At 40.0% G+C, this 24,795-nt stretch overlaps 1 protein-coding gene across 4 annotated transcripts in view; it reads left to right on the forward strand.

Moving 5' to 3' along the window:
• The window catches only part of UTRN (utrophin), a gene marked incomplete at its 3' end in the record, with an annotated part of 496,004 nt that overhangs the window by 467,785 nt on the left and 3,424 nt on the right, over positions 1-24,795 (forward strand). For 2 of the 4 annotated variants that reach the window (XM_082668645.1, XM_082668644.1), the window contains 6 exons: positions 104-169; positions 6,853-7,011; positions 7,396-7,636; positions 10,810-10,918; positions 12,251-12,343; positions 23,852-23,928. In XM_082668645.1, the coding sequence (XP_082524771.1) occupies positions 104-169; positions 6,853-7,011; positions 7,396-7,636; positions 10,810-10,918; positions 12,251-12,343; positions 23,852-23,928 (745 nt within the window). Of the gene's footprint in view, positions 1-103; positions 170-6,852; positions 7,012-7,395; positions 7,637-10,809; positions 10,919-12,250; positions 12,344-23,851; positions 23,929-24,795 lie in introns of those variants that run through there. The other 2 variants (XM_082668646.1, XM_082668647.1) reach the window with 2 other exon arrangements.

Below are 24,795 nucleotides of genomic sequence, written 5' to 3' on the forward strand. Positions count from 1 at the left end.
GTATTTTGTGAGAATTAGGACAGTTTAAGGAACACTGAGGATGTACCAGTCGACTATGCCCTATATGGCCACATTCTCTAACCTCCTTATTTTCATTTTTCAGACTGGCCCAGATGGAAAGGACTAATGGGTCTTTCCTCACTGATAGCAGCTCTACCACAGGAAGTGTGTAAGTAAATCATGAAATTAGTGCTGCCTGGGAAAGCTAGTTCTTGTATTATGGCTGTCAGATATAATCTTCATTGATTACAGCCCTGAATTTTGATCCCAATCAAAATTGATAAGTGTGGTTATAAAAATGTCGACATAGATTTTATGCTTTCAAGCCATGATAGTATAAATTGGATATGTTTATTTAGTTAGTTTCGTATAAGTTACTGAAAAAAATCCTACATTTGGCCACTCATCTGTCTCAGGAAAATCAGATTGTTTTATTTATAAATACAGGTATAGATATTCATTCCATTTGTCTGATATTTCTTGTTAATTTAACAAATGTAATTCTACAGAATATGTGCTATTCTGCAAAATTCTCTTCCTTCTGTGTGCTCACATTTTCTCCATAGTCTCTGCCATTTAATAATTATAACCCACACAGGCTTGGACATCTCTTCCCCACTCTTCATTGAAAAGTGTTAACTCCTCTGCCAATATCTGATTTTATTAGCAACTAGGAAAAGCCTCCTTAACTTAAGAATACTTTTCAAAAACCTTTCTAGACAGATATTTTCCCTCTGATTATCCCACTGTTGTGTGCCATCTTGCTTTTAGAACTTTTCCCGCCCTCCACCACCTTGGAATTAACATTTTAAATTCTGAGTGATATCTAAAAGATTTCAAGAGTGTCAAGTCTACTTGACTCGCACAGATTCATTGTGGTCTGGATCTGGTGGGAAGCTGTAAGGTAACCAGGAAAGTTGTAGAACATGGTTCTTAGGTGTTTTATACTAAAAAGATCATGGAGAGAGCCAAGGTGAAATACCTTAGGGCACTCAACATGGAATGTCTTCTTGTCAGTATTTTTAAAAAATTGTTTTACTGTCATTAAGCTTATAAATAAAAGCTCTCAGGAGATTGTTCAATTTTAAATTTCAAAGATTAGCAAGTTAATACTATATAATAATGCAGTAGTGATTTACCTTATTATTAATGTACTGTGAGTTTGGAACAATTCCCAAAGCAAGATAATAGCATATTCATAATGCTTGTTTCATGTTTAACCTCCTAGTGTGTATTTCTTATAAAGTGGTTAGTATCTTGAATATCCTAAATCCACATGACTTCCACCACGTTTGACAGATAGCTAAAGAATTAAACAAAATTTAAAAATAATCATTAAAACCAAAATAATTAAAACCAAACTTAAATTCTTTAAAATGTGTTTTTTGCATCTTGTGAACAGAGTAAAGGCAATGCTCAAATTTAGTTTCTCCTATTTTCAAATTAGAATAAGCACTATTTATTTTTAAATTTAGCACCAGTGCCTGAGAAAAGACAGTAATCAGATGACTAACAGCTGAATACATTTTAATATACTATCAGCAGATATCTTAACTCATTCTTCCATCCAGCAAATATTTATTGTAACCCTACCTTGCAGTAGCGTGCTGGAGGCAATTGTGAGAGCTGGTTGTTAAATTTTCAAGAAGTTTGTAAGCTTCTTGTTAAACAGAGCCGTTATTCAAGTTCATTTGTATACACCTGCAGTTCAATAGATTCGGTTAAAATAAAAACAAAAGTAATACTCAAAACTCATCACATCCTAATTATTTTACTTCACTTTACTATTATCTATGCTCTTGGGGTGTCAGGTGGTGTGCTGCAACTGTGTATCTTTTCGCAGCTCTACATTCTGTGAAGTCATTAGCTTAAATTGGCCGTGAGGAAGGTATTTAAACCATAGAATTAAAAATGCTACAAATCAGGGCCTTTTTATATATTTATCTTGTAGAGAACCTGCTGGTAAACGCTTAGCAGCACACCACTGCCATGTGTCCAATACTGTATAGATAAAGGTCGATCTGTCTTCAGGAATCTTACAGACTAGAGGGGAGATGGATAAGTGTTCCCACAGGGGAGGAACATGGTGAGGGCATTTGAAGTAGACAAAATAATGGGCCCCCAAAGAAGTCGACATCCTAATCCCTGAAACCTATGAATGTGTCACTTTACATGGCAAAAGGGACTTTGCACAAGTGATTAAATTAAGGATCTTGAGATGGGGAGATTATCCTGGATTATCTAGGTGGGTCCAGTGTAGTTGCAGGGGTCTTTGAAAGATGGAGGAGAGTCAGTTAGGGAAGGGGAGGTAACCGTAGAAGCAGAGGTAAGATACAGAGATTTTACAGGTGCTACACTGCTGGCTTTGAAAATGGAGGAATGTGGTGGCCTCGAGGTGCTGGAAAAGGCAAGGAACCAAATTCTCCCTTCTATGGGAGATTAATAGTGTAAGAATGTATAAATCACTAAAGAGAAATTGTTTTCCAGTTACTGGTACATTAATATTTTCTTAATGAATATGTTAATAAATCTTACTTTGATAAAGCCAATCTGGAATTTCTTTGCTCCTTCACAGTTTGAACTACTGAGTATTCTGGGGTTCTTTTCCTGTGAACATGCAGGGGTTCCATCAAGTGAGAACGCTAACAAGGACTTAACCCTCGAAACTCTACTCTGGACCTAAAATCCAGTGGTTTGACATAGAATGGTCATTCTTTCTCCCTTAAATGTATAATATTTACCTTTAAAATATTTTCATTTTAATCAGTACTTTTTTTTTTTTTTTGGCGGTACACGGGCCTCTCACTGTTGTGGCCTCTCCCGTTGCGGAGCACAGGCTCCGGATGCGCAGGCTCAGCGACCATGGCCCACGGGCCCAGCCGCTCTGCAGCACGTGTGATCCTCCCGGACCGGGGCACGAACCCGTGTCCCCTGCATCGGCAGACGGACTCTCAACCGCTGTGCCACCAGGGAAGCCCCAATCAGTACTATTGACTTGACAAGATGAATAAGTATTACAATAAGAAATTTGTAATTCAACATCTGCTGGGCCCAATCTCCCAAATTTGGTTTTGGGTGATCTCAGCCATAGGCAATAAAAGAAAGCCCTATGCCTTTGAGATGTGAATTTTGAGACTTGAACTTGTAATTCTCTCTAAGTTACCCAAGGCCCTTTAGTCATTTGTATCTGCAGTTTGAGCCTTTCTCTGTCCTTCAAACTGGTCAATGAAACCAGCTCCCTGGCTCCTAACAATGTTCATCTTCTATGAAGCTGGTTAATTAGTCGTTGTACCTCCATGCATCATGGGTTGCTACCTCCCCAGCCTAGACCTGAATCAATCTCGTGGTTTATGTGGGCCCACATAAACCCAATTCCCAATATTCCCTTTTCTCCTGAAAGTCTGACTGTGGACAATTTAAAGGCATTAATTTTAAGGATCCTAATTTTCTTTCAAGGAGGAATTGAGCAACCATGTCTCAAAAAGAGACAGGACTCAGGATAGTCCTGGGGAATCTGAGTAGCTGGAACTTAAGGACATCTCCTTAGGCCGTTGCCATCAGGATGTCTCACTCCATCTGCCATCTGCCCTTGAGCAACACTGTTGTATGTGGAAGGATCAAATTGGGGGGCTGGCCTGATTGGCACTGGCATTGCTGTTTGCAACTCTGAAGCCTGGAACAGAAAAAATCTTTAAAGGAAGGAAATTGCGGACAAAGCGCTTTGCTGTACATTTACTTGACCTGGTTGGTCATATGAATGGCTAGGTTAGGACTCTAGACTTTGTCCATTGACTTTGGACATTGAATATTATGAGAGTTGGAAGCTAAACATTTTTCTTTCTTTACAAATGATTTCCTGTTTTGTTTTGATTTCTGGCTGATTTCTTGAGATGCTTTATCCTGAATAGATAACATTTTCACTGGGATATATATGATCATTTTTCTTTTATTATTATTTCTTTTTTGCATACTCAGTCTTTTTAGTTTCTATACTCTTTTTCGCCTGAGAAATATTTACAAATGTTCTCCTCTACTCTTACTTTTTTATTGCTTTATTATTTCATTTTATTATTTAGTTTATATGCACTGTATTTTTATGCTTTGTCCATTTGTCCTGTCCATTTATTAGATCTGTACTTTTTAATCCTCTCTTATGGCCTCTCTCTTCACTTAAATTGAGTGGAGTGCCTCCAAGCATCACTGACTTAGAGTCTTGTTATCCTTAGCAGCTAATTGGTATCCCTGTGGTGTTGATACATTAGCCTCACAGCCTTCTCTGCTCCTTCATAATACAGTTATGTTTAGGGTATAATAATAAATTACCCATTTACTGCCTCTCAGGAAAATACCCTCCCCCACCTCCAAACACACACGCACATACCTCCTTGCCAGGTTTCTGTTTGATTTTGCTACATGGGCCTCCTAGGAGCTTTGGGTTCTGCTTTCTTTCTTTCTTTTTTCATTTATTTTTTTGACCTCACTGCATAGCTTGTGGGATCTTAGTTCCCCGACCAGGGATCAAACCCATGCCCCCTGCAGTGCAAGTGCGGAGTCTTAACCACTGCACCTCCAGGGAAGTCCCTGGATTCTGCTTTCAAACACTGCTGCTCTGCACTGGTGCAGAACCCATTCTCTCGTCTTATTGTCACCCTTCTAAATTTAGAAGCAAGCATGAGATTCTTCTGAGAGGCTCCCTTATTTATTTCACAGCCATATGGTGTTTTCGCAGGACAGGTAATCAAAGGACGATGCCATAGCTTATTTCAGTCCTTCCCATCTATGTTTCTTATTTCCAGTTTCTAACTGTGTTGAAAGAGTCCCACTCCTTTTTTTTTTTCTTTTTTTTTTTTTGCGGTACGCGGGCCTCTCACTGCTGTGGCCTCTCCGGTCACGGAGCACAGGCTCCGGACACGCAGGCTCAGCGGCCATGGCTCACGGGCCCAGCCACTTCGCGGCATGTGGAATCTTCCCAGACCGGGGGATGAACCCGCATCCCCCGCATCGGCAGGCGGACTCTCAACCACTGCGCCACCAGGGAAGCCCCCCACTCCTTTTTCATTCATTTGATAGTAGAAAGGTGGTGAGATTAGAGAGGTTTACTGATAAAGGAAGCAAAGTAAATCAGCAAGTGGCTCATCTGAACCTGTGCTTTGGCTGTTTTGCAGGCCTAACAGTCATTATTTTCAGTTCCTTCTTTATATCGCTCTGATCTCAGTGCTCAGGAGATACCTTTTCTAAGAACTCACTACCTCAGATGCAATTTCATGTCCCTTCTTTATCAGAGTAAAGTGTGATAACACAGGGTTGGATTTTCAAATTAGACTCACAGAATCAAAGATCTCACCTAGTATCAAGCAGTACTCATAAGCAAAAGGTCCAGGACTGCCCGTGCCACTCACCAGGTTACTTCTGGCTGCGTTAGGATGTGCTCTGACCGCAGGGTAACAGATGACGTCTTTAAGGGATATTTGCAGTCACATCACTTACACAGTAGGGAGCTGGTTCAGTCATGGAATAGCTCCATTTTATACTCTGATAGCTACATAACTTGCAAGATGTTTTTCTGAAGCCCTATCCTATAAATCCATAGATTCCAGGATTTGTTTACCAAAAGCCATCAAAACAGATCAGGTACAATCTGCCAAAGGTATTCTATAGCAGGACTCTCCTGCTAGTATTCGCCAGGAAGTCTGTCATTCGCACATTTACAAGGAGATCTGACTGGATCTCTGGTAAAAGAAGGGAAGGATTCCAGTCTTGCTGATAAGCATTTCCTTCACATAAACATATCAACTTTGTCTACTTTGTTATACTTCTGTTTCTGTCAATCATTAGATTTGACCACATTATTAATATGTCTAGTTTATTAGACAAGTAGTTAGAAAAGTGGGAGAACCCAAGTCAGTTAAATGGAGTTCCTTGTTTAATGCAGAATGATCGATCCTAGAAGTGACATGCTGATAATATCAAAGAAGATATCTGTAGCTATTTTATAAATATCTACAATTATAATTTATGCTAAGTTATTTAAATGAAAGAATATAGGGATTTGCTTCTCCCACGCTTTGGGTTACAAAGCATTATAAAATTGCTTTTAACCACATGCTAAAGACAGTGAAATCAACTAATTGATTGGGACTGCTACAGCAAAAGACTACAAACTGGGTGGCTTATAAATGACTAACATTTTTTTCTCATAGTTCTGGAGACGGGGAAGTCCAAGATCAAGGAGCCAGCGGACTTAGTACCTGATGAGGACCCCCTTCCTGGTTCATAGCTGTCATTTTGTAGTTCCCTCACATGGCAGAAGCAGGAAGGGAGTTCTCTGGGGTCTCTTTCATAAGGATACTAATCCTAATCTTAGAGGCCCCACCCTCATGACCTAATCACCTCCCAAAGACCCTACCGCCACACACCTTTACACTGGGGATTAGGTTTCAACGTAATTTCGGGGAGGGGAAACAGTCTATAACAGTTTATTTTTAATTAGCAGTCTTTTAACCTACTCTTTTGGCATTCAGTTATTGATTTTCCCTGTAAAGTCTTTTACATTAACTATTTAAGTGTTGCACTTTATATCCTCTGCTGAGTAAAATATCTCTTCTAAGATTTGTGAGATATACATGTTAGACCAAAGGCAAAGCATGGAATGTTGGTGTGTGTGTATAGTGTACATACACTATTAGGTAAAATATCTTCCCAGAGTTTTAAAATGAGGTCATTGGGACACTGAGCTTTAAGGCAGCCATGGGTCAGTAGCCATCCTGACCATCGTCGTTTCTCCTTCCTTTACCTCCAGAGACATCCATGTCCAGCTGTGAGCCTTTGTGTGTGTCTCCTTTGTCTCCATAGGGAGGACGAGCATGCCCTCATCCAGCAGTACTGCCAGACGCTCGGAGGGGAGTCCCCTGTGAGCCAGCCCCAGAGTCCCGCTCAGATCCTGAAGTCGGTAGAGAGGGAAGAACGCGGAGAACTGGAGCGGATCATTGCTGACCTTGAGGAAGAACAAAGGTGTGCTAGACCTAGGAGGAGAAGATGTGTCACCCTGGGAAAACTTCTGATGGGGAATTCTTTCATGTTCACTTCAACATGACCCTTACCCATTCTTTTTTCAGGACTATTGTCGAGGAAGTACAGTGGAGGCAAACTTTTAAGAGGACATTAACACACTGGGCAGCTGGCTGCAGATTACAGCTGCATTTCAGGGTTCAGGGATGGTGTCTGTTAGAGCACCTGTTTATTTAAAAGCACAGTTTTATTCATGCTTGCTTATATCATGGTTGTACGTGTTTTTACCTATGAGGAAGTAAGTAGCACGGGCACGAGCTCATAGACGATTTTGGTGAGAAGGTGAGGCACACAATACTAATGCCAATTTTCCCTTCTCTGCACCAGAAATCTGCAAGTGGAATACGAGCAGCTGAAGGAGCAACACTTGAGAAGGGGCCTCCCTGTTGGCTCCCCTCCAGACTCTGTTGTGTCTCCTCATCACACGTCGGAGGATTCAGAACTTATAGCAGAAGCAAAACTCCTCAGGCAGCATAAAGGTCGGCTGGAGGCTAGGATGCAAATTTTGGAAAATCACAACAAGCAGCTGGAGTCTCAGCTCCACCGACTTCGGCAGCTGCTAGAGCAGGTAGAGTGTGCGGAACTTGATGTCACCTGTCCCCACCCCATCTGCCCCAGTCCCATGTCCCACGGGACTCAGTCCCAGAGTTGGTAGAGAGGTTCACTTCCGGTTTCTCCTCTCCATAGTGGATTTAGACTGGCTTAGAAATCCCTCTTCAAACATAAGCATTAAAGGCTCACTGGCACTAAAAAATGCATTTTCCCAGCTTAAGATGGAATTGCCCATTCTTCTTTAACACTGAAATCTGTCTCAGCTCTGAATAGTTTAAGGCAAAAGATCCTATAACATATATCTGCATAAATTACATTTGGGAAAGAAACATCTGTGGGCATTAAGGGAAAGGAACTCTTCATGGTAAAACCTCCTTCCAATGAGCTATTTTCAAGAAATTAGGTAACATGTTTATTAATTTGCAGTTTTTATTTCCTAACATAGCCACTATTTCCCGCCATAACGTGTTTTATGGCGGTTGTTGGCAGACTTTCTTGACAATAAAAAATACAACTTGCATTATGATGAATGCATGCATGTATGATGAATACAGAATGCTAATTGCTGTTACTAAAAAATGCTCTTACTTGCTATTTTTTTCCTTCCTTCTTTCCTTCTTCCCTTCCTTCCTTCCTTCCTCCCTCCCTCCCTCTTATTTTTCTTCTGTCTTTCTTTCTTAGTGCTGGTTTTATAACTCATCAACGGGTAATAGCCTGCAATTTTGAAAAACACTGTTCTTTGGGATATAAAAGAAGCATCAGATACAGCTTCTGCCTTCTTGCCTTCACTCTTGTTAGAGACCATAACAAAATAGTATTATATATAAGGCAGTATCATCTATAAAGACACAACACACTATAGAGAATTAAGTACCTGATTACATCTAGCAGTTAAAGCATAGGCATCATGTCACAGAACTGGTAGTGAAGATATCTTTGCAGCAGGTGTCTGTTGTATAGAATCCCAGCAAATGGACCTGGAACTTTTCTCTCTTGAAGAATCCCTGACATGAGAATTCATGTCATCTTTTGCCTCTTTCTCTGGCCTATGCAGTATGGGGCCCCTACACAGTGAATAGGAATGACTTTCTCCAGAAATGATTTATTGAGTCAAAGGCAGAAACAACTCTCTCTCCAGTGATTTTCTCAAGTTTTAGAAAACCATCTTTTCGCAGTTGCTATCAGTATCTTTTAACATGTCAGAATCATTCAAAACAGTGTAATTTTTGCATTACCTGCACAGTGGGCCACAGAATACCCCTTATACTTTCTGAATGTCTGTCACTGTTCCAGACTTTTTGTGAGACTGCTTGGGGGAAGGTTTACTTTGGAATTGTGCATCATTAGACCTTCCCCAAGGACTGGCTGGTTTTCTCTAAGTACTTTGAGATGTTTGAAGCTTATCTTGGTGCCACTCCTGTACATTGGAAAAGCTACATTGTTAGTAATGTGAATTGATGTTTCTGAATGGTGCCTGGGTAAGGGATGACTTTTCTCTGGAACTCTTTTAGAATATGAAGTGTGAGTATTAAGGACTTACTGCATAGGTAGAATTGTTGTGGAAGGAAGCTGTGCTTGAAAGCTTTGTTTGCTGTAGTCTGTTGATGCTCTTAAGAGAGCCGAAGGCTCTTCTGCTCACCTTCACCTCCCCCTACTAGCTTCCTCCTGTTAGACAGAGCTGCCTAATGGCTCATGAGCCTTCAGAATTGCACAGTAATGCTTTTCGAGAAATCGAATATCTAAATGGCTCTGCATATTCCAGACTGTGGAGCTTTCATCCCTTCTTAATGACTTAGCATGAATGCCAGAAGTTGATGGAAAATTCAACTCTGATAGTAAAAACTAGCGAAACTACCAGACTTCAGCTTATATAGATGTAATGGAAAAATCAGCATCAAAAACCCTGTAACTGGGACTTCCCTGGTGGCTCAGTGGTTGAGAATCTGCCTGCCAATGCAGGGGACATGGGTTTGAGCCCTGGTCCAGGAAGATCCCACATGCCACGGAGCAACTAAGCCTGTGTGCCACAACTACTGAGCTTGTGCTCTAGAGCCCGCAAGCCACAACTACTGAGCCCGTGTGCCGCAAGTACCGAAGCCCACGTGCCTAGAGCCTGAGCTCTGAAACAAGAGAAGCCACTGCAATGAGAAGCCCACGCACCGCAACGAAGAGTAGCCCCCGCTCACCACAACTAGAGAGAGCCCGCACACAGCAATGAAGACCCAACGATGAAGACCCTATGCAGCCATAAATAAATGAATAAATAAATTTATTAAAAATATATTTTAAAAAAACAAAACAAAAACATTGTAACTTCTGCATTCCCTTTACAGTGGATCACACTCTTCTAGTTTGACCATGTACTTGTCAATTTCAAACTTTCTGCCTTTGTGAAGTATTTATTAGGTGTCAGATTCTGTTCTAATCACTTTAGAAATACTAATTGATCACCTCCTTCACAAAACCCTCTGACACAGGCACTCTTACCACTAGTTTATAAATAAAAAATCCAATTTTTATAAATAAAAAGCAGACAATTATAAAATTTCCTCAGAGGGACTTCCCTGGTGGGGAAGACGCCATGCTTCCACTGCTTGGGGTGTGGGTTCTATCCCTAGTTGGGGAACAAAGATCCCACATGCCACAGTGCAGTGCAGCCACAAAAAAAAAAAAGAAAAACAAATTTCCTCAGAATTACTCAGCTCTGAGTGACTGAGTTTGTATCCAAGCAGCTAAATCCAAAATCGTGCTCTTCACCACTCTCCAATATTGCTGTTAAATGTTGATTGAATAAAAAATGAGCTAATTTTGAAATTAGATAAATTTACTGTGTGAGAAACAGTGTTAATTTTTTAAAAGATGAATGAAACATGTTTCCAAATTCACTTGGTTGACATAAAAATAATGGAACAATTGAGGAATGACACTGACAGTGATAGGTAAATCTTGCCATATAACCAAGTGAGTGCTTCAAGGTGCCCAAATCAAAAGGGAAGGACCACTTGGTCCTCAGGTGGATACTGGTGAGCCCACCAACTGATGCTGAAATGTATTTGAAAATGACTGAGGGTGAAGAATGTTATGTGATTTAATTATCTGTCATTGGGGAGGGGAAGTTAGAAACAGAAATGTTTTCTTTAATCGTTATTTGAATCTTTCCTCCGTTCTAACCTCTGAATGTGATTCCAGCCTGAATCTGATTCCCAAATCAATGGCGTCTCCCCCTGGGCTTCACCTCAGCAATCCGCACTGAACTACTCGCTGGATCCGGACCCCGGCCCACAGTTCCATCAAGCAGGTCCGTGTCCCCAAGACTTGGCTACTCCCTCCCCTGGTCTACTCTGGGCTTTGCCATTTGTTTGCTTTTCATTTTAAATAACATTCTCACACATGGGTGCCTTAGGGCATAAAGGAATTTGTATCCTCTGTGGTCTCAGCTGAGTACAAAGCCATTTTAACTATACCAAAAAAGCAAACATTTTAGAATAGTGAACTATAATGCGCTTGTTTATATAAGGTGTAGTAGTGGACTGAATTCTGATGAAAGATGAAAAGGACCTCTTTCCTTTTGGGATGAGCACAATTTATTTTTTTTCTTTGCCTTAGGAACAATTCTTTTTTTCAGTAAATTTCCCATCTCTAAAATTTCATACTTGTACACATTCAGAATAAAATACTAAAGAATATTACACCGAACACAGTTTTCTTTGCCTAGGGCTGGAGACTCAGCGTTCTGCTTTCTCCATCCTAGCTCCTACAGACATTTCCGCCCCTCCCACCCCCATCTGAGGCTGGAGTCCCACCCAGCCTGTCACTGGTCACAATGGGGACCTGTCACTGCTGCTAGGAAGGGCCCTGTCAACCAGGCATAGTGAAATGACATTTTGTTACTGATGAAATTAAGTTCTAAAATTCTACTGAGGACCACATACTTTAAGCAAATTAATTTGTTTATCTTTTGCTGCATTAATCTGTAGAAAACCTAAAATATTAATATTATTTTAATTTTTAAATAAGAGGACTATTTTGCTATCGATTACAGACTAAAAAACATCAAAGTAAAAAGTATCTTATAAAATACCTCTAGTGGGAGTTCCCTGGCGGTCCAGTGGTTAGGACTCTGCACTTCCACTGCAGCGGGCATGGGTTCAATCCCTGGTCGGGGAACTAAGATCCCACATGCCCCGCAGCATGGCCAAAATAAAAAACTACCTGTAGTTTTGTGGCAGTGTAAGCTAGCCTATGCTGACGTCTCCAAAAGGAAGGAAGGAAAAAGAAATTAATGGAATATCTTTCTCATATGAAAAACTACTTGTAATGCCCAATAATGGAATTCTGACTAATAAATTGCAATAATATGACTATTATTTGTCACTCGTGAATTTTCCCCTGACATGTGGATTCTTCCTTTAGAAACATCTAATAAGTTTTAATTATGTAAAATTCTGTTACCACAAAAAAATACAAAAATGTTTTGGAATTTTCCCCTAAAATTATCCTTTATAAGGAGAACTATTTTCACCTTGATATTTAGAGGCAGTGCTAGTATTTTCTCCCTGAAGTTGTGTTTTGGTGGAAGACCAGACATTAATTTCAGAGTGTCTCTTGTTCTTTCTATCTGCTGTCACAGCGGCAGAGGACCTGCTGGCCCCACCTCATGACACCAGCACAGACCTCACAGAGGTTATGGAGCAGATCAACAGTACATTTCCATCTTGCTGCTGTGAGTATGAAAGATCATAACGCGACTGCTACGCTTTTTCCTTCCATTTCTTTTTTCCTGAGTGGGGCCCTTTGTCTTCTTTGGTAAGATAACAAAAACCAATATTAGAAACAAGACTGTAAATTATTTGAAGACAAATCAAACATTCCGTATGTCGGCAAAGCAAATGAAACCCAGCCTAGATACCATCACATCCCTGGGTGCAGGGCCAGTGAGAACTGCTCTTTGGGATTCTTTGGTCTTCCTTCTGAGTGATAACATGAGGCAAATAAAACAAGCCTCTCTTTAAGGAGAAATTATCCTCTTCAATGCAGGCTATAGTAAGAAATATGTATTACTTCAAAAGAGAGCTTTTAGTGACATACCAAGCAAGGTCTGAAAATGGCTTTTTCTAATGTAATTCCCTCTCTTCTCTTCAGACCTTGTCTTCTGATGTCATCAAATTCAGGTGTAGAAAGGGATTATTTTCAAATTTTCCTTTTTTTTTTTGTTTTGGTTTGGGGTTTTTTTTGGTTTTGGAGTTCTTTTCTCATGGAATAAAATAGTCACTGTATAAAAGCCAAACTATTTAAGGCATCACAGATTATGACCCTGTGAATTTTCCATATGAAAACTAAGAGCCAGAAAATAACCAAATAAAAACAGTTCAAATCCCAGAGGAAATTATATAATGATTGCTATTTATTGATTTTTTTCCCAAACATTTTGTTTTCAGTACCTTGCCGCCTTGCAGTTTCTGCCGAGTTCTCACAGAAAACATTTCTGCTGTTTCAAACAGTTTACTGTATATACATAGTATATAGTGCTACAATTATATTTTAAATAATCTTTTAAATAAATATGATTATTTATAAATACATTTATAATTTTCAGGGTGATTAAATCTAGTCAGCTATTAGACTAAGATTTTAGTATATACATATACTGTTATATATCATATATCCTGTATAGGTAGTGTATATATATATATATATATATATATATATATATATATATATATATATATAAAACAGCTTCTCATCGCACCCTTTTCCATCCTCTCAGAAAATATCATTTTAAATGAGGGAAAAGACATTATCAGGAGTGTAGGTAAACATGATATATTGACTTCGTTTAAAAAGTATGCTTCAATTTATACCTCTCTACAGTTTACAAAATGCCAGCCTTAGTGGGAAGTGGAAACAGCTATTTGAAATATAATCTCCTCTGAATTTTCAGAAGTAATTGCCTAAAGGACATATGGCAGTTTCCACAAGTCGATAAATATATTTATACTTGGGAGCATATAATTTCCCAGGTTATTATTTGTAATTTCATTTCTCAAAGTTTGCAGAATCCTATGTACCATATATCAATCTTCGTGCTCCCCCCCCCAAAAGGCATGTGCACACACACACACACATACACACACACACACACACACACACACACACACACACAGAGACACACACACACACACACACGCAGAGGTTTTTGGCCCTGTAGAGTATCACAGAAGCTTCAGAGGCTCAGGTGAAGCCCATATGCTATCAGATTGTTACTTATTTGCTAGGCTCTATAACAGCCATAATAGATGAACAGATTAAATCTTTGTATTAATTATAATTCAAGGTTAAATTTAATAGAGATGTTGGTTCCACATTATATTTTACTTAATGGCTACATGAAACCTCATCATAGTCTTTATAAGCCAGAGTTTCAAAATTAAATTACTTTTTAGTTCAGCTTAAATCCAAATACGTTAATAATTAGTTAAGAACAAATTCTGTAAGTCAAACCTGTTTAGAAGTTTTTATTCAACTATCATAATGGATATTTTCAAGTTAAAAGTCAATTGGCAGTGAGAGCTAGCATGGGAAATATATTTAAATATATTCTTTCTAGTGGATATAAAATGTATAATTTCCATATTAAAATTTTTATACAAGAATTCATGATATGTTTTAAAAGTTTAATTTTTTTTAAGCAGTTACTCTTAAATCTTTTTCACAGTATATTCTTATATGGAGATATTGTATAAGGCTGATCTATGTCATATTTTACAAGAGAATATAATTAAAAATAAATAGTAACATAACTATAGGGCAAAAATAAATCTTAAGAGAGGGGTGCATTCATTTCATTTTTTGGCTTCCCGTAAAGGCAAGTGTAAAATTCCCATTGGTTGGTATCCTATTAGCCATTAATTGTTATTATGGGTTCCTGAGAACAGTATATATCTTCAATGGGATCCACATGACAGGTTAAACTCCCACTTTGCATTGGTGCCTTCTCACCTGTGCAATTCTCTATTGTGAGGGTGAGTTGCAGAAACCCAAGATTCCTTAACAGGATGTGGCTCTGTATTCTTACAGTCAAAGTTTGCACATTCACAAATATTTGTAATATTTGTAGTTTTCTGTGGATGAGTATTACTAGTCATATGTTATTTTGAAGAGCTCAAGTACATCCCATATAGGAAATGACGATAGTATTATTTTATAAATCCTTTTAAATTTAGATCTTATTATTTTTTGTTTCCGAGGTTCTTCTATTAATTTGGGTTTAGATTGCTCTTCTTGGTATTTATATATTGTACTTTGCTTTGATAATATAAAAATCTCCAAGATAGGGACAGCTTTCCAGAAAAATAAAGGTGTAACTGATTTATTGGTAAAATTGATATATATTTTTAAAGTTCTGCCTAAAGTTATTAAACTCTTTAAGACAATGGATGCAGAATAGAAATAAGCACCTGCCATAGATTTGGTGCTCAATACATTTCTGAATGGAATGAGTGAATGAATGAATGATTACATATTCCCACTGGGAAGGAAGGTTTAGTTGTTGAAGTTTCCCCCAGATAGTACTTAGAAGATTCTGTAGGATTCCTTAGCTTTGTTGCCCCTTTTAAGTTGCTCAAGCTAGCAAATATTTTAATAAGCCTTCGCATTCCTGAAACTTACTGACCACCCGTGGAGGATTTTTTGAAAGCAAATCAGATTGGCATCCTCCTAATGGCAAACCAATCCCTTGAGCCCCTGTAACTAACAAGAACTTTAAAATTGCTTGTCACCAGCATACAATGAATTGAGATCTGCATGTTAACCTTGACTTTTGATCCTTTGTGAATTAAAAATTAGCATGGTCACAAGTGAATTTCCACTCCTGGAAGTCTAGGAATTAAAATGAAATTGTATTCTTAAATCCTAATTGCATGAATTGCCTACTTAAACATGACTTTTTCTTTCTTACTGTGTCTGTATATTGTTGCACATAACACTTTAGAATTCCTCTATCTTGGATTAATATCCCACTTGGTCCTGATAGCATCCTTGAATTATGGCCTTTTAAATTTTTCTTTTAAATATTTACATTGAATTTCAGAGCAGAGAGGCAAGCATTTCCGTCTCTTCCTGGCAAGGAGTTAATGAAGGGAATTTAATTCTGTTGCCTATATCCAACATTCTAAAATTTCCACTGACTGCTGTAACTAATTTTTTTAGTGTAAAATCTTTTGTTGGTTTTTTTCATTTGTATCATCCAAATATATATGATACTAGTAGTAAGCTGAATATTTTTTTTTACTAATAGACCAATAAATGCTTTTTCACTTTTTTTATCTACAAGCATACTTTCACTGTGAATTGCCTATATTTATTTATTTATTTATAACATCTTTATTAGAGTATAATTGCTTTACCATGTTGTGTTAGTTTCTGCTGTATAACAAAGTGAATCAGCTATATGTATACATATATCCCCATATTCACTTCCTCTTGTGCCTCCCTCCCAACCTCCCTATGCCACCCCTTGAGGTGGTCACAAAGCACCGAGCTGATCTCCCTGTGCTATGCAGCTACTTCCCACTAGCTATGGGTTTTTTTATAGTGCTTAATGGTTTTTATTTTTTTAATTTTTATTTATTTTTAACATCTTTTTTGGAGTATAATTGCTTTACCATGTTGTGTTAATTTCTGCTGTATAACAAAGTGAATAAGCTATATGTATACATATATCCCCATATCCCCTCCCTCTTGTCTCTCCCTCCCTCTCACCCTCCCTATCCCACCCCTCTAGCTGGTCACAAAGCACCAACCTTATCTCCCTGTGCTATGTGGCTGCTTCCCACTAGCTATCTATTTTACGTTTGGTAGTGTATATATGTCCATGCCACTCTCTCACTTCGTCCCAGCTTACCCTTCTCCCACCCTGTGTCCTCAAGTCCATTCTCTACGTCTGCATCTTTATTCCTGTCCTGCACCTAGGTTCTTCATAACCATTTATTTATTTTTTTTAGATTCCACATATATGCGTTAATATACAATATTTGTTTTTCTCTTTCTGACTTACTTCACTCTGTATGGCAGACTCTAGGTCCATCCACCTCACCACAAATAACTCAATTTCCTTTCTTTTTATGGCTGTGTAATATTCCATTATATATATGTGCCACGTCTTCTTTATCTATTCAACTGTCGACGGACACTTAGGCTGCTTCCATGTCCTGGCTATTGTAAATGGTACATGACTCTTTTTGAATTATGGTTTTCGCACAGTATATACCCAGTAGTGGGATTGCTGGGTCATGTGGTAGCTCTAGTTTTAGTTTTTTAAGGAACCTCCATACTGTTCTCCATAGTGGCTGTATCAATTTACATTCCCACCAACAGTGCAAGAGGTTCCCTTTTCTCCACACCCTCTCCAGGATTTGTTGTTTGTAGATTTTCTGATGATGCCCATTCTAACTGGTGTGAGGTGATACCTCATGGTAGTTTTGATTTGCATTTCTCTAACAATTAGTGATGTTGAACAACTTTTCATGTGCCTCTTGGCCATCTGTATGTCTTCTTTGGAGAAATGTCTATTTAGGTCTTCTGCCCATTTTTGGATTGGCAGATTGTTTTTTTGCCCATTGTTTTTTTGATATTGAGCTGCATGAGCTGTTTGTATGTTTTGGAGATTAATGCTTTGTCAGTTTCTTCATTTGCAAATATTTTCTCCCATTCTGAGGGTTGTCTTTTTGTCTTGTTTATGGTTTCCTTTGGTGTGCAAAAGCGTTTAAACTTCATTAGGTCCCATTTGTTTATTTTTGTTTTTTTTTCCATTCCTCTGGGAGGTGGGTCAAAAAGGATCTTGCTGTGATTTATGTCATAGAGTGTTCTGCCTATGTTTTCCTCTAAGAGTTTTATAGTGTCTGGCCTTACATTTAGGTCTTTAATGCATTTTGAGTTTATTTTTGTGTATGGTATTAAGAAATGTTCTAATTTCGTTCTTTTTTTTTTTTTTTTTTTTGCGATACGTGGGCCTCTCACTGTTGTGGCCTCTCCTGTTGCGGAGCACAGGCTCCGGACGCACAGGCTCAGCAGCCATGGCTCATGGGCCCAGCCGCTCCGCGGCATGTGGGATCTTCCCGGACTGGGGCACGAACCCGTGTCACTTGCATCAGCAGGTTCACTCTCAACCACAGCACCACCAGGGAAGCCCCTAATTTCGTTCTTTTACATGTAGCTGTCCAGTTTCCCAGCACAACTTATTGAAGAGGCTGCCTTTTCTCCATTGTATATTCTTGCCTCCTTTGTCAAAGATAAGGTGACCATATGTGCATGGGTTTATCTCTGGGCTTTCTGTCCTGTTCCATTGATCTATATTTCTGTTTTTGTGCCAGTACCATATTGTCTGGATTACTGTAGTTTTGTAGTATAATCTGAAGTCTGGGATCCTGATTCCTCCAACTCCATTTTTCTTTCTCAAGGTTGCTTTGGCTATTCAGGGTCTTTGCGTTTCCATACAAATTGTAAAATTTTTCATTCTAGTTCTGTAAAAAATGCCTTTGATAATTTGATAGGGATTGCATTGAATCTGTAGATTGCTTTGGGTAGTATAGTCATTTTCACAATGTTGATTCTTCCAATTCAAGGACATGTTATATCTCTCCATCTGTTTGTGTCATCTTTAATTTCTTTCATCAGTGTCTTATAGTCTTCTGCATACAGGTCTTTTGTCTCCTTAGGAAGCTTTACTCCTAGGTATTTTATTCTTTTTGTTGCTATGGTAAGTGGGATTGCTTCCTCAATTTCTCTTTCAGTTTCATTTATTTTTGATCTGATCTTTATGGTTCTGCTAACCTTGGAGGTTCCTTTGTTTTTCTTTCTCTAATTGCTTTAGGTACAAGGTTAGGTTGTTTATTTGAGATGTTTCTTGTTTCTTGAGGTAGGATTGTATGGCAGTAAACTTCCCGCTTAGAACTGTTTTTGCTGCATCCCATAGGTTTTGGGTCATCGTGTTTTCACTGTCATTTGTTTCTAGGTGTTTTTTGATTTTGTCTTTGATTTCTTCAGTGATCTCTTGGTCATTTAGTAGCATATTGTTTAGCCTCCATGTGTTTGTATTTTTTACATTTTTTTTCCTGTAATTGATATCTAGTCTCATAGCATTGTGGTTGGAAAAGATACTTGATATGATTTCAGTTTTCTTAAACTTACCGAGGCTTGATTTGTGACCCAAGATATGATCTATCCTGGAGAATGTTCCATGAGCACTTGAGAAGAAAGTGTATTCTGTTATTTTTGGATGGAATGTTCTATAAATATCAATTAAGTCTGTCTGGTCTAATGTGTCTTTTAAAGCTTGTGTTTCCTTATTTATTTTCTTTTTGGATGATCTGTGCATTGGTGAAAGTGGGGTGTAAAAGCCCCCTACTATGATTGTGTTACCATTGATTTCCCCTTTTATAGCTGTTAGCATTTGTCTTATATATTGAGGTGCTCCTATGTTGGGTGCATAAATAATTACAATTGTTATATCTTCTTCTTGGATTGATCCCTTGATCATTATGTAGTGTCCTTCTTTGTCTCTTCTAATAGTCTTTATTTTAAAGTCTATTTTTTCTGATAGGAGTATTGCTAATCCAGCTTTCTTTTGATTTCCATTTGCATGGAATATCTTTTTCCATCCCCTCACTTTGTGTCTGTATATGTCCCTAGGTCTGAAGTGGGTCTCTTGTAGACAGCATATGTATGGGTCTTGTCTTTGTATCCCTTCAGCCAGTCTGTGTCTTTTGGTTGGAGCATTTAATCCATTTACTTTTAAGGTAATTAACCATATGTACATTCCTATTACCATTTTATTAATTGTTTTGGGTTTGTTATTGTAGGTCTTTTCCTTCTCTTGTGTTTCCTGCCTAGAGAAGTTCCTTTAGCATTTGTTGTAAAGCTGGTTTGGTGGTGCTGAATTCTCTTACCTTTTGCTTGTCTGTAAAGGTTTTAATTTCTCTGTCAAATCTAGATGAGATCCTTACTGGGTAGAGTAATTTTGGTTGTAGGTTTTTCCCTTTCATCACTTTAAATATGTCCTGCCAGTCCCTTCTGGCTTGCAGAGTTTCTGCTGAAAGATCAGCTGTTAACCTTATGGGGATTCCTTTGTATGTTATTTGTTGTTTTTTCCCTTGCTTCTTTTAATATTTTTTCTTTGTATTTAATTTTTGATAGTTTGATTAATATGTGTCTTGGAGTGTTTCTACTTAGATTTATCCTGTAAATAATGTGTGGGACTCTCTGTGCTTCCTGGACTTTATTAACTATCTCCTTTCCCATGTTATAGAAGTTTTCAACTATAATCTCTTCACATATTTTCTCAGACTCTTCTTTTTCTCTTCTTCTTCTGGGACCCCTATAATTCGAATGTTGATGAATTTAATGCTGTCCCAGAGGTCTCTGAGAGTGTCCTCAATTCTTTTCATTCTTTTTTCTTTATTCTGCTCTGTGGTAGTCATTTCCACTATTTTATATTCCAGGTCACTTGTCTGTTCTCCTGCCTCAGTTATTCTGCTATTGATTCCTTCTAGAATATTTTTAATTTCATTTATTGTGTTGTTCATCATTGTTTGTTTGCTCTTTAGTTCTTCTAGGTCCTTGTTAAACATTTCTTGTATTTTCTCCATTCTATTTCCGAGACTTTGAAACATCTTTACTATCATTACTCTGCATTCTTTTTCAGGTAGACTGCCTGTTTCCTCTTCATTTGTTTGGTCTGGTGGGTTTTTACCTTGCTCTTTCATCTGCTGCATATTTCTCTGTCTTCTCATTTTTTTTAACTTACTGTGTTTGGGGTCTCCTTTTTGCAGGCTGCAGGTTCGTAGTTCCCAGGTTTTTTTGGTGTCTGCCCCCAGTGGGTGCAGTTGTTTCAGTGGCTTGTGTAGGCCTCCTGGTGGCAGGGACTGGTGCCTGTATTCTGGTAGGTGGGGCTGTATCTTGTCCTTCTGGTGGGCAGGGCCGTGTCTGATGGTGTGTTTTGGAGTGTCTGCGAACTTAGTATGACTTTAGGCAGCCTCTCTGCTAATGGATGGGGTTGTGTTCCTGTCTTGCTAGTCATTTGGCATGGGGTGTGCTGCACTGGAGCATGCTGGCCGTTAGGTGGAACTGGGTTGAGACGAAGATCTCTGGGAGATCTCTTAAGTACGGCTGGGAGGTTTCTGGTAGTCCAGTGTCCTGGCCTCGGCCCTCCCATCTCGGAGGCTCAGGCCTGACACCCGGCCGGAGCACCATGACCCTGTCAGCCACACGGCTCAGAAGAAAAGAAAGAGAGAAAAGCAGAAACAAAAATAAAAAAACCAACAGACAGAACCCCAGGACAAATGGTAAAAGCAAACCTATACAGAGAAAATCACACAAAGAAGCATAGACATACACACTCACAAAAAGAGAAAAAGGAAAAAATATATATATTATATATATATATATATATATATATATATAAAAGGAAGAGAGCAACCAAACCAATAATCAAATCCACCAATGATAATAAGCAGTAAATACTAAACTAAGATAAACATCAAATCAGACACAGAAAACCAACCCCAAGTCTATAGTTGCTCCCAAAGTCCACCGCCTCAATTTTGGGAACACTTGTTGTCTCTTCAGGTATTCCACAGTTGCAGGGTACATCAAGTTGACTGTGAGGATTTAATCAGCTGCTCCTGAGACTGCACAGAGAAATTTTCCATTCTTTTCTTGTTCCCACAGCTCCTAGGGTCCAGCTTTGCTTTTGGCCCCGCCTCTGTGTGTAGACTGCCCTCAGGAGTCTGTTACCTGCCCAGACAGGAGGGGGTTAAAGCAGCAGCTGATTAGGGCTCTCTTCCATACTCAGGCCGGGGCGGGGGGGGGGGGGTGGGGGGAGGGGGGGTATGATAGTCATAACTGGAATGCAGGGCGAGCCTGCAGCAGCAGAGGCCAGTGTGACGTTGCACCAGCCTGAGGCGCGCCGTGTGTCCTCCCGGGGAAGTTGTCCTTGGATCACAGGACCCTGGCAGTGGTGGGCTGCACCAGCTTCCGGGAGGGGAGGTGTGGATAGTGACCTGTGCTTGCACACAGGATTCTTGGTGGCAGCGGCAGCAGCATTAGCCGTTCATGCCCGTCTCTGTGTTCCGAGCTGATAGCCGTGGCTCGCACCCATCTCTGGAGCTCACTTAGGCAGTGCTCTGTCTTCTGTGGGCACACTGGGAAGGAATCCCCTCTCCTCGCACACCCTGAAACGAAGGTCTCTTGCCTCTTTGGCAGCTCCAGACTTTTCCCCGGACTCCCTCCCGGCTGGCTGTGGCGCCCTAGCCCCCTTCAAGCTGTGTTCACACAGCCAACCCCAGTCCTCTCCGGGAGATCCGACCTCCAAAGCCCGAGGCTCAGCTCCCAGCCCCCGCACACCCCGGCGGGTGAGCAGACAAGCCTCTCGGGCTGGTGAGTGCTGGTTGGCACTGATCCTCTGTGCGGGAATCTCTCCACTTTGCCCTCCGTACCCCTGTTGCTGTGCTCTCCTCCATGGCTCTGAAGCTTCCCACCCCGTTCTCTGCCAGTTAAGGGGCTTCCTAGTGTGTTGAAACTTTTCCTCCTTCACAGCTCCCTCCCAGCGGTGCAGGTCCTGTCCCTATTCTTTTGTCTTTGTTTTATCTCTTCTCTTTTGCCTTACCCAGGTGCGTGGAGAGTAGGGCAAAAGAAAAAAGCCTTTTGGGAAGTGTGAGGTCTTCTGCCAGCATTCAGTAGGTGTTCTCTAGGAGCTGTTCCACATGTAGAGGTATTTCTGATGTATTTGTGTGGAGGAAGGTGATCTCCACGTCTTACTCCTCCGCCATCTTGAAGGTCTCCTTCTGTCTATATTTATTGAGCTTGACTGATGTTCATCAAAATCTGAAGACCTACTACAATGCAATGTTTTCCTGATTTCTTTAAAAAATATACTTGTATGATTTTTTTCAGTATGATTTATAAGACTGTAGGGTTAAAATGTTGATTTGGAGCAAAATGGATTTGATTTCTCTTTGGATTTGGGTATTCGTTACTTAGAAGAGACGCGTAACTCTGCCTATGGCGTACTTCATGCTAATGCCACTAAGCTTCCCCACAGGATGGTGTGGTTCCCATACAGGTGTAGTTCCCATATGTGTAAGGAGATCCACTCTTTTTCTCCTGATATAATTTACATACCTGGTAGGACTAGGCTTTTTTAACCTGATCATTCCCCCCAATACTGCTGGGGCTCACACTTTCCCTCCAGGCATCATAAGAAAGTTGCCCTTCTTGCTTTCTTTCTCAAAGAGCACCCAGTATGTGGTCACAGATGTCTTTTTTTTCCCTCAGCAAAGAAAAATGAGAGATGAAAGGAGTGACATGCTGTTTGATTAGGGACAATTCTTATTTGACCCAGAAAAGATGTTACCATCACCGGGGGTGGAGCTCCCTCTGTCCCCCAGGGTTGAGTACCAGTCCAGTAATTTTGAGATGGCACAGTAAAAGGGAGAGATGAAAAAGCAGAGGTGTTAAAGAAGAGACTCGCTAGTGCCTGCCCTCCCAGGTCCCACCGGATCAGCTACACTGTCCCATGGCCTCTGTAACCGAGAAGGACTTGAGCTGCTCAGATGCAAAGGCAAATTAGACACCATATTCTAAGTTCTCTGATGCTCTTAACTGAGCGCATGGAAGGCACAATTAGCCCAAGTTCCTAGAAGACATCTGAGTGCTGAGGACTAGGCCAGACCTTTCCTGCAAACACATCGCCACCATCTTCCTAGCCTTTGGGGTAAGGGTGGCGGAAACTAAAGACTTGCGCGCCTTCATTTCCCCAGTGACCTCTTGGTCAGAACCTGTACTGTTCAGTAGAATGTACAGAATTTGCTCTGTTCTAATACATAAACTAAATATGTGGCGTGATTTCAGCAGGAAATTTTAAGATTTCTTTTGCAAAACTAATTACTCACTGAATGCTTTAGTGTGTACTTATTTGAGAGAGCTGGCATATCTTTTGCATATTTGGGTGGAATTTTTGTATCTTACAGCACATGAGATATGAGAAGCTAACTAGGGAAACTAGCCCTGTTAAAGCATCTAGGCAAAAAAAGAAAAAAAAAATCCCCAAACCTGTTCTTCTTTTCTTATTAACATCCACTTAACAGCTGGGAATGGTACAGTCCACACTTTTGCATGCCTGAGAGGGGGAACCACAGTACCAACTTCAGTTGATTACTTTTGTTTTCTCTTTCAGCAAATCTCCCCGGCAGGCCACAGGTAAGAGTTAATGGGTTGATTGGTTTAGGTGTTAGAGATGATAACCTAGAGTAAGTGATTAGCTACCATCGATTTTAGTGCTACTTTATTCCCCATGTAAATAAGTAAACTTGCTTGACATGTTCGTTGATTGAATACAACAGTTTGTCAGTCCAGGGAGGGGGACCCCTCCCAAGCCAGTCCTTCCAAATGCCCAAAATGCCAAGTGCTTGACCTTTTGCATTCAAACAGCTTTTTAAAGGCCTCATGTGTACTATATGAAGTTACCCTGGGTAGGTTTGACTGACATTGTTCTCCCCGGTATCTACTTAAGGTAGCTATCACAGACTTAAAAGCAATGACTGGAGCGGTACACAAAGGTGGTTTTGTTACTTTGAGGGGAAACGGTTTTGATTTTTCATTTAAAATTCTGCTGAGAACTGTTGGCAGCTATAGCCGTGTGCCTGTCAGTATGTTCTTTACCAGGTGCTCATAGAAACAAGGTGTCCCAAGACCACAGTAAATCTTTGGAGAACACTTTCTCTCATGAACTTGTTTATGAATCTTTTCGAAACAGTGAACCCTCTGATTGTGTTACCGCCTTAATGGCAAGAGGGGCTGAGAGCTTAAGGAGAAGCACAGGTGGTTCATCTTCAGTAACTGGAGGGACAACAAAGGCATATGAAGTAGATTACTGGATGCGGTGTGAGAGCTCATTGAGAAGGAAGAACCTCATCCCAGAGAGTAAAAGCCTTCTGACTGCTTCTGTTGTCTTAGTGAGTCAGAAGCAGGGGCTTCAGCAGAGAGTGCGGACGGCGAGGAAGCATCAGAGGTGTGAGGAGAGACTGGAGGATGTGTAGTCGCTGCTTGGAGCTCAGGAGAGCACATGGATAGAGAAATAGACTGACTGCCAGGCAGCATTAATGGCCACCACTCATGAAT

Source organism: Grampus griseus, assembly GCF_964374135.1.
Source record: "Grampus griseus genome assembly, chromosome: 13".
NCBI classification, from domain to species: Eukaryota; Metazoa; Chordata; class Mammalia; order Artiodactyla; family Delphinidae; genus Grampus; species Grampus griseus.